General features: G+C 37.2%; 1 protein-coding gene across 1 annotated transcript in view; it reads left to right on the forward strand.

The window, feature by feature from the left end:
• zcchc4 (zinc finger, CCHC domain containing 4) overlaps positions 1–9,204 on the forward strand; it is a 33,098-nt gene extending 23,894 nt beyond the window's left edge. Inside the window, exons 8-13 of the mRNA XM_059354211.1 lie at positions 319–419; positions 3,515–3,636; positions 5,770–5,845; positions 5,929–5,980; positions 6,854–7,001; positions 8,952–9,204. Of these exons, the coding sequence (XP_059210194.1) occupies positions 319–419; positions 3,515–3,636; positions 5,770–5,845; positions 5,929–5,980; positions 6,854–7,001; positions 8,952–9,075 (623 nt within the window). The 3' untranslated portion in view covers positions 9,076–9,204. The remainder of the gene's footprint in view (positions 1–318; positions 420–3,514; positions 3,637–5,769; positions 5,846–5,928; positions 5,981–6,853; positions 7,002–8,951) is intronic.
• The last annotated feature ends 2,158 nt before the right edge of the window (positions 9,205–11,362 follow it).

The following is an 11,362-nucleotide window of genomic DNA, read 5'->3' on the forward strand; positions in this document are numbered from 1 at the left end:
AAAAAAAATGGACAAAATAGCCCAAGACTCCATAGAGTTAAGTTGTTAACCCATTTCTTGTTCCCTGAAAAAGGCCTACTTGTATAATTCTGAAATGTACATTATTTTTCAGTTTTGGTTAACCTTACCTTTTTTTATTTACCTCTGGCAGTTCACCACTTACCTTTGTACCCTTTCAAGCTGTTCATTTGACTTGAACTGCTTGAATTTCAATAAAAAACTGGAAAAATTGGGGTGTTCTAAAACTTTTGACCGGTAGTGTATATAATAAGGACTAATGTTCAGTGTTTGTTGCTCTGCGTGTGTTTTTGTGTTCAGACAGCAGCAGCGCTGACATGCCCATGATATGGATCTTCCCATATTTCTTTGAGCCTCGAATCCTGGAGTGTCTCCCCTCATTGACCATGCTGGACTACCAGGTATCCTAACAGTGCATCACTTTGAGCTAATGATGAACAGACATAATCAGATTTGTATTTTATTGTCCTGATACACAGAGTACGTTTTAATAAAATGAAAGCGTGTGGTACTTACCACCATCACTAATGTAATTAGTGATGTAACACCTGAGCAAGTCAAACGCCTGCTGTACATTAAGGCTGTGAATCTGTTAAGGTTTGCAAGACTTATTCTAAAAGCAAAATAATATGTCAAGTTACATGGACAGACTTTTTACAAGGAAAAACTGGTGATCATCATCAATCAGATCCAAGAATAAACCCATCCTGCTTTCAAGTTCACTGTTCCTGTAGCAGGAGAACCTTGTATGAAACCGAGCGTACGACAGAAAGTGAGCGTAAAGTGGGCGTACGATCATTTCTACTCGAGGCTCGGCATTTATCAGTCTGGACGTGAGCGGAGGGTACGATCAGATCTCAGTCTGCTCTCAGCTCGTGTACGCAAATTTGAGTCAGCGTGAAGTCCACACGTCTGAGTCTGAGAATTGATCTTAGACTATTGTATCGATGCCTGGAGCTGATAAAACTCTTGGTGTTTTGTTTTTTAATGGTGACAAAGCAAAACATGTTTAGACTACATAATTTCTCATTAAAACGTGATTAAAAATAAATACACCCTGCGACAGTGAAATTCCTTAAACAGAATACTAGCCGAGGCTGATAAATGTTTTCTAAATCTTCCGCTATTTATCGTTATCCTGCTGGACACCGGAGCGTCAGCGTCTCTTCACCAGCGGTTCTGACCCAATAGAAACATTTCCAATCAGCCACACGCTCCTCTGACTGGGACAGACTTCTTACTAAATGTAAAGAAGTGAATAATATCCCTCCATCATAATAATAACAATATTTAGATATTATATAGACTATTCAGTTTTATATTTCACTATGTATTAATTAAATATTCCAACCTCACTAGGAGTTTAATAGTCCGCTACTCTGCTGACAGCACCACTGATTTCCTTCCTTCTCACTTTTTTTGCTGCCAAACAAAACCAGTTTGTTGTGTTGCAGCTGTTGGACGTCAGCGTTTCACTTTCTGACTGAGAAATTCCTCTTCTTTTGGGATCAAAACTTACTTTAAAACATTGTTTACCTCCTTCAACCAAAAAGCTGAAAACTTCTAAGTCCGTGCTCCAAATGTCAAATATTCAGTGAACTTGTTTGAGTTTATAACTATAAGTACTTTTATTTCATAAACCTCCGTCGCTGCGTATTTCTGTAAAATGTCTATATCGCTCCTGTTGTTATTTGTAACGGTGCACTTTGCTAATAAAGCTGACTTTAGAGGGTGGGGGTCCTCTTTTTGGCTGTATTGCGTCCTTCAGTGTCGTAAACTCTTGAGGCGAGCCTTCTGAATCGGCTATGTATTATATTATATATTAGGGCGTCCCTTATAGCAGCTATTCTCAACCTTGGGGTCGGGACCCCAATTGGGGTCGCGAGATGATTTCTGGGGGTCGCCAAATCATTTTGGAAGTCAGCTCTGTCTCCACTGTGTTAAAGTGTTTTAGTCTTTTTGGTCACTTAATGTCTTTTTTTGTTCATTTTGTGTCTTTTTAGGTCATTTTATGTCTTTTTTTGATCATTTTGTGGTCAGTTTGTGTCTTTTTTTAGTCATTTTGTGTCTTTCTTGGTCAATTTGTGTCTTTTTTTGGTCATTTTGTGTCTTTTTTGGTCAATTTGTGTCTTTTTTGGTCATTTTGTGTCTTTTTTGGTCATTTTGTTTCTTTTTTGGGTGATGTGAACTGTGCGTGTGAGATTGTGTTCAGTGAGCGGGGGTCACGGACAACATGTATGTTAAATTGGGGGTCGCGACTCAAAAAGGTTGAGAACTGCTGCCTTATAGGGACCACAATGGAAATAAGCCTTAGGGCTTTGTTGTGTCATCCCTGACTATTTTTTATCTGTTTATATTACGTATGACACAGGTTGCATATTTTTTACATCTAAGATATAGATATCTAATTTATAAGAATGGTCAAATAAAATCAATCAATCAATCAATATTTTAATGATGGTTGTTTGAAGCCGCCACATTTATCAACAGCTGATCATTCTTACGCTGTGATTGGAGAGATACCAACGTTTGATAAATCCCACATGAACTCTGTCGTAAGACGAAATATACACTCAGATCCGCGCTCATTTCTACGCTCGTTTGATAAATGAGGGCCTGTAAGTACATCTAATGAGAAACATCTGTGGAAAAACATGCAGTTTATCTTCTTGATGCATTTAAATTCAACTTGGCTGCTTTTGCTCCTACTTCTATTAATGCACTACTTTCCCCAGTAGGGGGCAGTGGTGGAAAAAGTATTCAGATCCCTTACTTAAGTAAAAGTACTGATACAACACTGTGAAATTACTCCACTACAAGTAAAAGTCCTGCATTCAAAACTTACTGAAGTAAAAGTACAGAAGTATCAGCATCAAAATGTACTTAAAGTATCAAAAGTAAAAGTACTCATTATGCAGAATGAACCCACTCAGATTGTTTCCTATATTCTAAAAATATATTGTTGGGTTATTATTTTTGATGCATTTATGTACGGACCGCTTTAATTTTCTCAAGGTAGGGCTCATTTTAACAACTTAATATACTCTTATGATGTTCGATTTAAAACATGTTAACATGTTAGCAAACATTTCATATTAATTATGTTTTTATGTTAAATCTTGAACTGAAAAGCTGTCAGCTAAATATAGTGGAGTAAAAAGTACAATATTTGCCTCAAAATGTAGTGAAGTAGAAGTATAAAGTAACATAAAATGGAAATACTCAAGTAAAGTACAAATATCTCAAAATTGTACTTAAGTACAGTACTTGTGTAAATGTACTTACTTACATTCCACCACTGGTAGGGGGAGTAGTAGTATAATGAGATATGTGGTGGTGTAGAGGATCCAAGATCCTAAGTCTAGTAGTGACATTCTGTTATTGGGCAATAAAGTAACAAAGTTTGGGCTAAACTTTTTTTAAAGGTAACACTATCCTTGGCGCACGTTTCCTTGTGGACTATTAAGAATAAAGTAAATATTTGGTTTGTTTCCAGGTGGACTATGACAACCATCCTCTGTATAAACATGGGAAGACCGGCAGGAAGCAATCTCCAGTCAGACTCTTCACTAACATTTCACCAAAAGACGTCGTGCTGCCCAAAGACGAGGGCTACAGGTATCAACACACTAATGACCCACACATCGTCTTATATATATAATCTCATGACTGATAAATCTGTATCACTGATTATGTCGACTGGTTTGGAGTTTATTTACTATCTTTATTCAAGAGCAGGATCTTTAGTTTGAGAGCAGGATTAGTTGATTTTGTGTTCAGATTGTTTTACTGCTCTCTCTCAAACCTCTTGCACTCAAAATGTCTCATTTTACACTCAGATTCCCTGTACTTGAGCTCAAAACTGTGTTTGTACTCAAAATGTGATGCTTTCCCACATTTTCTTCATTCTCACTTGAACTCTTCTTCTTGGGTCCAAATCGTTTGGGTGTGCTCTCAAAACTTCAGGCCCCCTAAAGTCTCCAGTAGGGATGGGTACCTTTCACATTTGAACCGATACGGTACCGATACCCGGTACCTGGGAATCGGTACCGGTACTCAACGGTACCAATTTTCGGTACTTTTGCGTTTGTTTATGTGGTAATAAATGTTAATTTGTTTAATAATAAAATCGAATTTTTTCAATTCAACATATTTATTTCTCAAAATATAAACTTTAAAAAATATATCAAAACAATATAAAATCCAGGATGAGCAGTGCTTTATTGTTGAGTGAACGTGCATTTTGTAACATGAAGGTTGCAGTGTTATCAAAGAATGCAGAGGAGCGCTCTCAGGTGGCAAGCGCACAGAGAAAAAAAAAAAAAGGTTGCAAGTGCACGTGTGATTTGTTGTGATGACGTCGTAGCTGTGCGGCGCGGCACCGGTCAGACAGTATTGTGGGCATAGCATGGTTGGAATAAACAAAGTTGAGTCGGGCTGCTCTGTGCACATATCGAGGATGAGGCAGGAGTCCGAGGGATTTAATTTCAGCGAGGCAGTTTGGAGTAAAGTGGCAGGTAATATTCCTGAGTTGAAGAGCGGAGTATTAGCGGAGGACCAGAGATGCAGCAGCTAGCTGCTAGCTGTTAATGACTGGTCTACAGAAGAATGGAGAGAGCAAACGGAGTAAGGAAGGTCCAATCTGGAGGCAGACGAAGGCCAAGCCCGGGTAGAGACATTGGAGAGATAGCAGCTGGCGGCTAGCAGGTCTAGAGCCGGCTGTTCGTCTCTGCGCCGGGGTGGAAGAGGGCAGCAGCTAGTGGCCGCAGTGAGCAGACAGGACCAGACGAGGAGGTAAATAAAAAAAATTAAAAAAAATAGTGCGATCGTCAGCACGCTTGTTAATCAAAGACGTTAAATGAAAACAGGTTGAAATCAATAATCAGTTTAAAGTTAACGCCGTTTAGGTACCGAAACATGGTACCGTTTGATTTTACATGAATTGGTACTCGGTAGTAGCGACGGAATTCGGTCGGTACCTATAAAAGTACCGAATTCGGTACCCATCCCTAGTCTCCAGTAAAACCAGAAAAAGTCGCGAGATTTGTCGCTAGTTGCTTTTAAAAAAAATAGTCGCTAGGGGGGGGTCTGAAAAGTCGCTAAATCTAGGGACAAAGTCGCTGACTTGGCAACACTGTGTTTTGGCGAACAACGACGAAGCGCGTGCGTCCTGTAGGTGCGTCACATGGCGCATGCACGGATTCAAAACTCACAACACTATTAATAAACTTGGTAAACGACGGCGTGCTGGCGGATGTTGTCCAACAGTACAATTATTCATTTGATTATTATGATTTATTATTAATATTGAACCGTTGAATAAAGATAGTAAATAAACTCCGTCTACTGATAAATGATAACAATTTTTTAACATTTTTTTTTTAAATCCTATAGCTATGTTTGAGACAATGTAGAAATAGTGTCACTATTACACAGTCCATCCAGAGAGCCCTGTTTGTTTCCCAGGATAACATTGGATAATTTACACAACTGTCAGTAATACTGTTAGTTTCAATTGCAATAAAAACGCCATACCTTACTTTGAGGAATGTATTCTTTTTTTCTGTAGCTCTCGCTAGACAGCAGTGTTAAAATGTTGTTATAAAAGAAGGAAACTACAATAACTTTTATTTGATTCTGCGTAGTAGGGACACATTCCAGATGGTAGTCAAAGTATTGGGGTTGGATACCGAGTTGTAAGGACCATTTTGAGTGTGTTGTAAGCTCATGTTCTTCTCTTACTTCTGTTAGATATTGCTCTGTGTGTCAAAGATTCGTCGTGGCCCTCAACAAGCACTGTGCTAAATGCAATGTCTGCCCATCCAAGGTATAAAACCACACCTACATATGATACATTAACTCTGATAAAGGCAAATGTCACAACTTCTCTTTCTCTCTTTGTGTCTCCAGGATGGCAGAGCATGGAAGCACTGCTCAGTGTGTGAGAAATGCGTGAAACCATGTATGTATATATATATTTGAAAGTGAGAATTAATGTAATAGATATGAATGTAATAACTTGTTCAGAATGTTTTCTGATGACGTATATAAGTCAGTGGTGGAAAAAGTATTCAGATCCCTTACTTAAGTAAAAGTACTGATACAACACTGTGAAATTACTCCACTACAAGTAAAAGTCCTGCATTCAAAACTTACTGAAGTAAAAGTACAGAAGTATCAGCACCAAAATGTACTTAAAGTATCAAAAGTAAAAGTACTCATTATGCAGAATGGACCCACTCAGATTGTTTCATATATTCTAAAAATATATTGTTGGGTTATTATTTTTGATGCATTTATGTACGGACCGCTTTAATTTTCTCAAGGTAGGGCTCATTTTAACAACTTAATATACTCTTATGATGTTCAATTTAAGACATGTTAGCAAACATTTCATATTAATTATGTTTTTATGTTAAATCTAAAAGTAACTAAAGCTGTCAGCTAAATATAGCGGAGTAAAAAGTACAATATTTGCCTCAAAATGTAGTGAAGTAGAAGTATAAAGTAACATAAAATGGAAATACTCAAGTAAAGTACAAATATCTCAAAATTGTACTTAAGTACAGTACTTGAGTAAATGTACTCAGTTACATTCCACCACTGCTTATATAATAAAGTCTACAATGTTTAATTGTTAAATGATTTTTGTTTTGTCTTGTGGACCCCAGGAAGACTAGCTCCTCCCACTTTTGGTGACAGCTAATGGGGATCTTTTTAACAATAAACAATAAACAATAAACAGTAGTGGATACACGGTTAGTACTTGTCAAGGCTAGCTAACGTCCTCACATCCCTGCTTTAGCTTTTGTCTGTGCTTATTTCCCCCCGTCAGCCTGGAGACACTGCCAGTCCTGTGGGCGCTGTGCCCTCCCAGACCACCCGTGTGGACATGGTGAAGGAAAGGTGGGCTGCTTCAACTGTGGCAGCTCAGAGCACAAACGAAAAGTCTGTCCTTTTAAAGACAGACACAGGACCAGCAGGTGAGTCTACACCAAGGTTATAATAGTTTTGGATTTTTCATTAGTTTCGTTGTGAATTTTTGTTTTCAAATTCAGTTAGTTTTAGTTAGTTTTTAGAGTGAGTTTTCTAGTTTTAGTTTAGTTTTTATTTTTTGAAAATGCTTAGTTTTAGTTTAGTTTTTATTAGTTTTAGTGTTAGTTTTAGGTTTTTTTGTAATGGGCTATGTGTTGGGTGCGAGATTCAAAGAGGTCATAATAAATTTTGCCTTTATTTCCTTTGGTTTATCATCTCAGCCCCAATAAGGTTATTAACTCTTACAGTTCTGGGTGTTTTGAATTTTGGTTCTAGTGTAAACATCCCAGTCTCAGTAAACATATTTACCATGTGTTGCATGTTCAAATAGAAACACTGAATTATGAATGAAAAAAATTGACAAAAACCAAAACTAAGGACATTTTCACTATAATTTTAGTTAGTTTTGTAACCTCACAATACAGTTTCAGTTAGTTATTGTTTTTTTAAAAACTCTAGTTTTTATTTTTATTTCAGTTAACGAAAATGTTTTTTCAATTCTAGTTTTCGTTATTTCGTTAGTTTTCGTTAACTATAATAACCTTGGTCTACACAGCTGTCCCTGTCGTGGGCTCAGTCTTAAACTGTTTCCAATCAAGTCAAATCCAATCCACCTATGGCTAAGCCCCGCCCCCAAACGCGATGAGCCAATCACAGTGCGCAGAGCTAACTCAATACACTCGGACATTCTCTGCTTCCACATCCATTGAAATGCATTGGAGTTAGTCCGTTTTCAGTCGTTTTTATGTGTTTTTTCTTGAGATTTTAAGTTTAAAATGGTCAAACGGTGTGCATGGGGTACATGCAACTCTGACACAACATCTCCTCATTAATGACTGGAGACAAATCCAGCGACTCCGTCTTAACGAGCGCTAACGAGGTCGGCCGGCTGGTTAACAAGCCGGCCGACCTCGTTAGCGGCAGTTAGCTACAGTTAGCTCTGAAGCAGTACACTGTGTATGTGCTAACAGGCTAACAGTTAGCTCTGTAGTAGTACACTGTGTATGTGCTAACAGGCTAACAGTTAGCTCTGTAGCAGTACAGTGTGTATGTGCTAACAGGCTAACAGTTAGCTCTGTAGCAGTACAGTGTGTATGTGCTAACAGGCTAACAGTTAGCTCTGTAGCAGTACACTGTGTATGTGCTAACAGTTAGCTCTGTAGCAGTACACTGTGTATGTGCTAACAGGCTAACAGTTAGCTCTGTAGCAGTACACTGTGTATGTGCTAACAGGCTAACAGTTAGCTCTGTAGCAGTACACTGTGTATGTGCTAACAGTTAGCTCTGTAGCAGTACACTGTGTATGTGCTAACAGTTAGCTCTGTAGCAGTACACTGTGTATGTGCTAACAGGCTAACAGTTAGCTCTGTAGCAGTACACTGTGTATGTGCTAGCAGGCTAACAGTTAGCTCTGTAGCAGTACAGTGTGTATGTGCTGCTGCTGCAGGAGGTGTTCACTTAGCGATCTCTGTTTGTTTACAACAAGCACCAGAATGAGCGGTGTCAGTGGGGTGAAAAGACTAGTGGAAACCTCTAACCTGTTAATGAAGGCCCTTTTGGTGACTTCGAGATGATATTTCATCTTTCTGTCTCCAAAAATGATTAATTGCCTCCTGTGAAATTTCTCCGACTGTCACAGTTGCCATAGCGCCCGTCACCGAAAGTTGACAGTTTGTCCGAGTGAGTGGAGGGGGCGGGGCTTAACCATAGGTGAATTCTGAAGCGAGAATTGAAGAAAATTTCAATTAGGGACGTTTCCATCTTCAAAATGCTCAACGAAATTCGTCGATGGAAACACCGAATTCGAAGTCCCGCACTGTGTCAATAAGATTCAACATTTCCAAGTTTTCAATTTGTTCTTCTCTGTCTGTGTGTCTTTCTGTGTTTCAACCCTCAAGTCATCGGCCCGGTGCCAAGAGAGGGGGGGCAAATGTACGCCATGGTCCGCTCTTGAAGCCGAAAGGGAAGAGAAAGTCTGGAGCAGCTCGCAGAGCAAAGAAGATGGCTGCTCTCTCTAAGTGACCTCAGCATTCATGCAGTGTCTTGTCAGCTGTGCAATCACAAGCAACAAATTACTTATTTAAACTCAAAGTTCTGTTCTTTACAGTGTAAGCAATTGTTGTAGTAAAATAAAAAAAACCGAGAGAAGTTGCCTTTTGAAATGTTTGATTAAAATACAAACAGAGTTGGTGTTTATTTTGCATATGGCTGCCCACAACAGTTCTCTTATTTTCTTTATTTTTTAGCTCTTAACTTGTAGTTTACCTGTTGGGAAGAAAATAAGGTAACACTTTACAATAACCATCATTTATAGATGGTAAATAGATAGTTTATTAATGTTTAATCATCATTTATAAACCATATATAGGCCATTTGGAATGGTGAATAGAAAATGGAATATGGTTGAACTATAATTTATAAATGCCAAATAGATTACTTTACCATAAACAAACATAATTATTAGTTTATTAATAGCTTTACACTCATAACATTTTTAACACCATATTAAGTATGTAAATGATTTCAAAATTATTCTTATACCTTTAAGAAATTGCTTGAAACCACTTAAAGATTAAATATGTATAGAATTTTGTAAATGGTTAATAATAATTGGTTTATAAACCATCTATAAATATCACTTAGATGGTTATTGTAAAGTGTTACCGAAAATAAAACACTAGGAAAACAAGACATCATCAACATCTAAAATATATGAACTCATAAAGATATTGTAGCTAACTATTTACAAATTCAGCATACTGCAACATTAACATTACTTGTTTTCCTCATTGAGAGCTGCTGCATAAGTTAACAGTAGTGAAGTGGCAACGAAGCTTCATGAACCATTTTCTTTATTTTCTGAGCCCACTAGATGGCGGTCTTTGTCCAACAAAGGGCTGAAAACACACTCAATTACTATTGCAAGAGCCTTTTTTTAAGCCAAGAGCGCCATCTAGTGGGGTCAAAAAATAAAGCAAATGGTTCACGAAGCTTCGTTGTCACTTCACTAGTTAACACTGTTGGGCTGCATTCGCACAGCAGGCCTTGATGCTCAATTCAGAGTTTTTGCTCAGATAAGATTTTTGTATTTGGCTGTTCACATTATTTTTGAAATGTTGCCTATACCACTCAGTGTGAACTGATCACAGCCCCGAAGTGACTTGCATGTACAGAAGAGCAACATTTTTAACTTTGCGTTATAAGAAAGGTGTGTCTCCTTTAAGAGGCGGAGTATGTATATATGTATATATATATATATGTGTGTGTGTGTGTATGTGTGTATATATATATGTGTGTGTGTATATATATATATGTGTGTGTGTGTATATGTGTGTATATATATATATGTGTGTGTATATATATGTGTGTGTATATATATATATATGTGTGTGTGTGTATATGTGTGTATATATATGTGTGTGTGTGTATATGTGTGTATATATATATATGTGTGTGTGTGTATGTGTATATATATATATGTGTGTGTGTATATGTGTATATATATATATATATATGTGTGTGTATATATATATATATGTGTGTGTATATGTGTATATATATATGTGTGTGTGTGTATATGTGTATATATATATATGTGTGTGTGTATATGTGTATATATATATATATATATGTGTGTGTATATATATATGTGTGTGTGTATATGTGTATATATATATATGTGTGTGTGTATATGTGTATATATATATATGTGTGTGTGTATATGTGTGTATATATATATGTGTGTGTGTATATGTGTATATATATGTGTGTGTATATGTGTGTGTATATATATGTATGTATATATATATATGGGTATATGTATATATGTATGTATATATATATATATATATATCCATATATATATATATATATCTACATATATATGTATATATATCCATATGATATACTACATGCAAAATAACTATATACAGCATGCACATACACAAACCCACAAGAACTATATAGAGCAAAAGACAACTTTATACAGCATGCACACAGACACATACAATAACTATATACAAGAGCCGCAAACAGCATGCGCACACACACGCATACTGTAAAATAACTATATATAGTATGCAAACGCACACACACATATATTTAACAACAACCACACATTCCCACACAATAGCCTTCACCATCTTCATCATTTCTTTCCTCATTCCCTTCAGTCTCATCATCTTCTTGCTCTTTATTTGTATGTATTGTGAATGGGTTGCAGCAGCGGACCTCAGCCCTTCACACTTGCAGTAGTCAGTGCAACTGAGACTTGCAGCATGGCAGCTGCAGTTTCCTTTGCTGCAGCGGT

Source organism: Centropristis striata, chromosome 17 (assembly GCF_030273125.1).
Source record: "Centropristis striata isolate RG_2023a ecotype Rhode Island chromosome 17, C.striata_1.0, whole genome shotgun sequence".
NCBI classification, from domain to species: Eukaryota; Metazoa; Chordata; class Actinopteri; order Perciformes; family Serranidae; genus Centropristis; species Centropristis striata.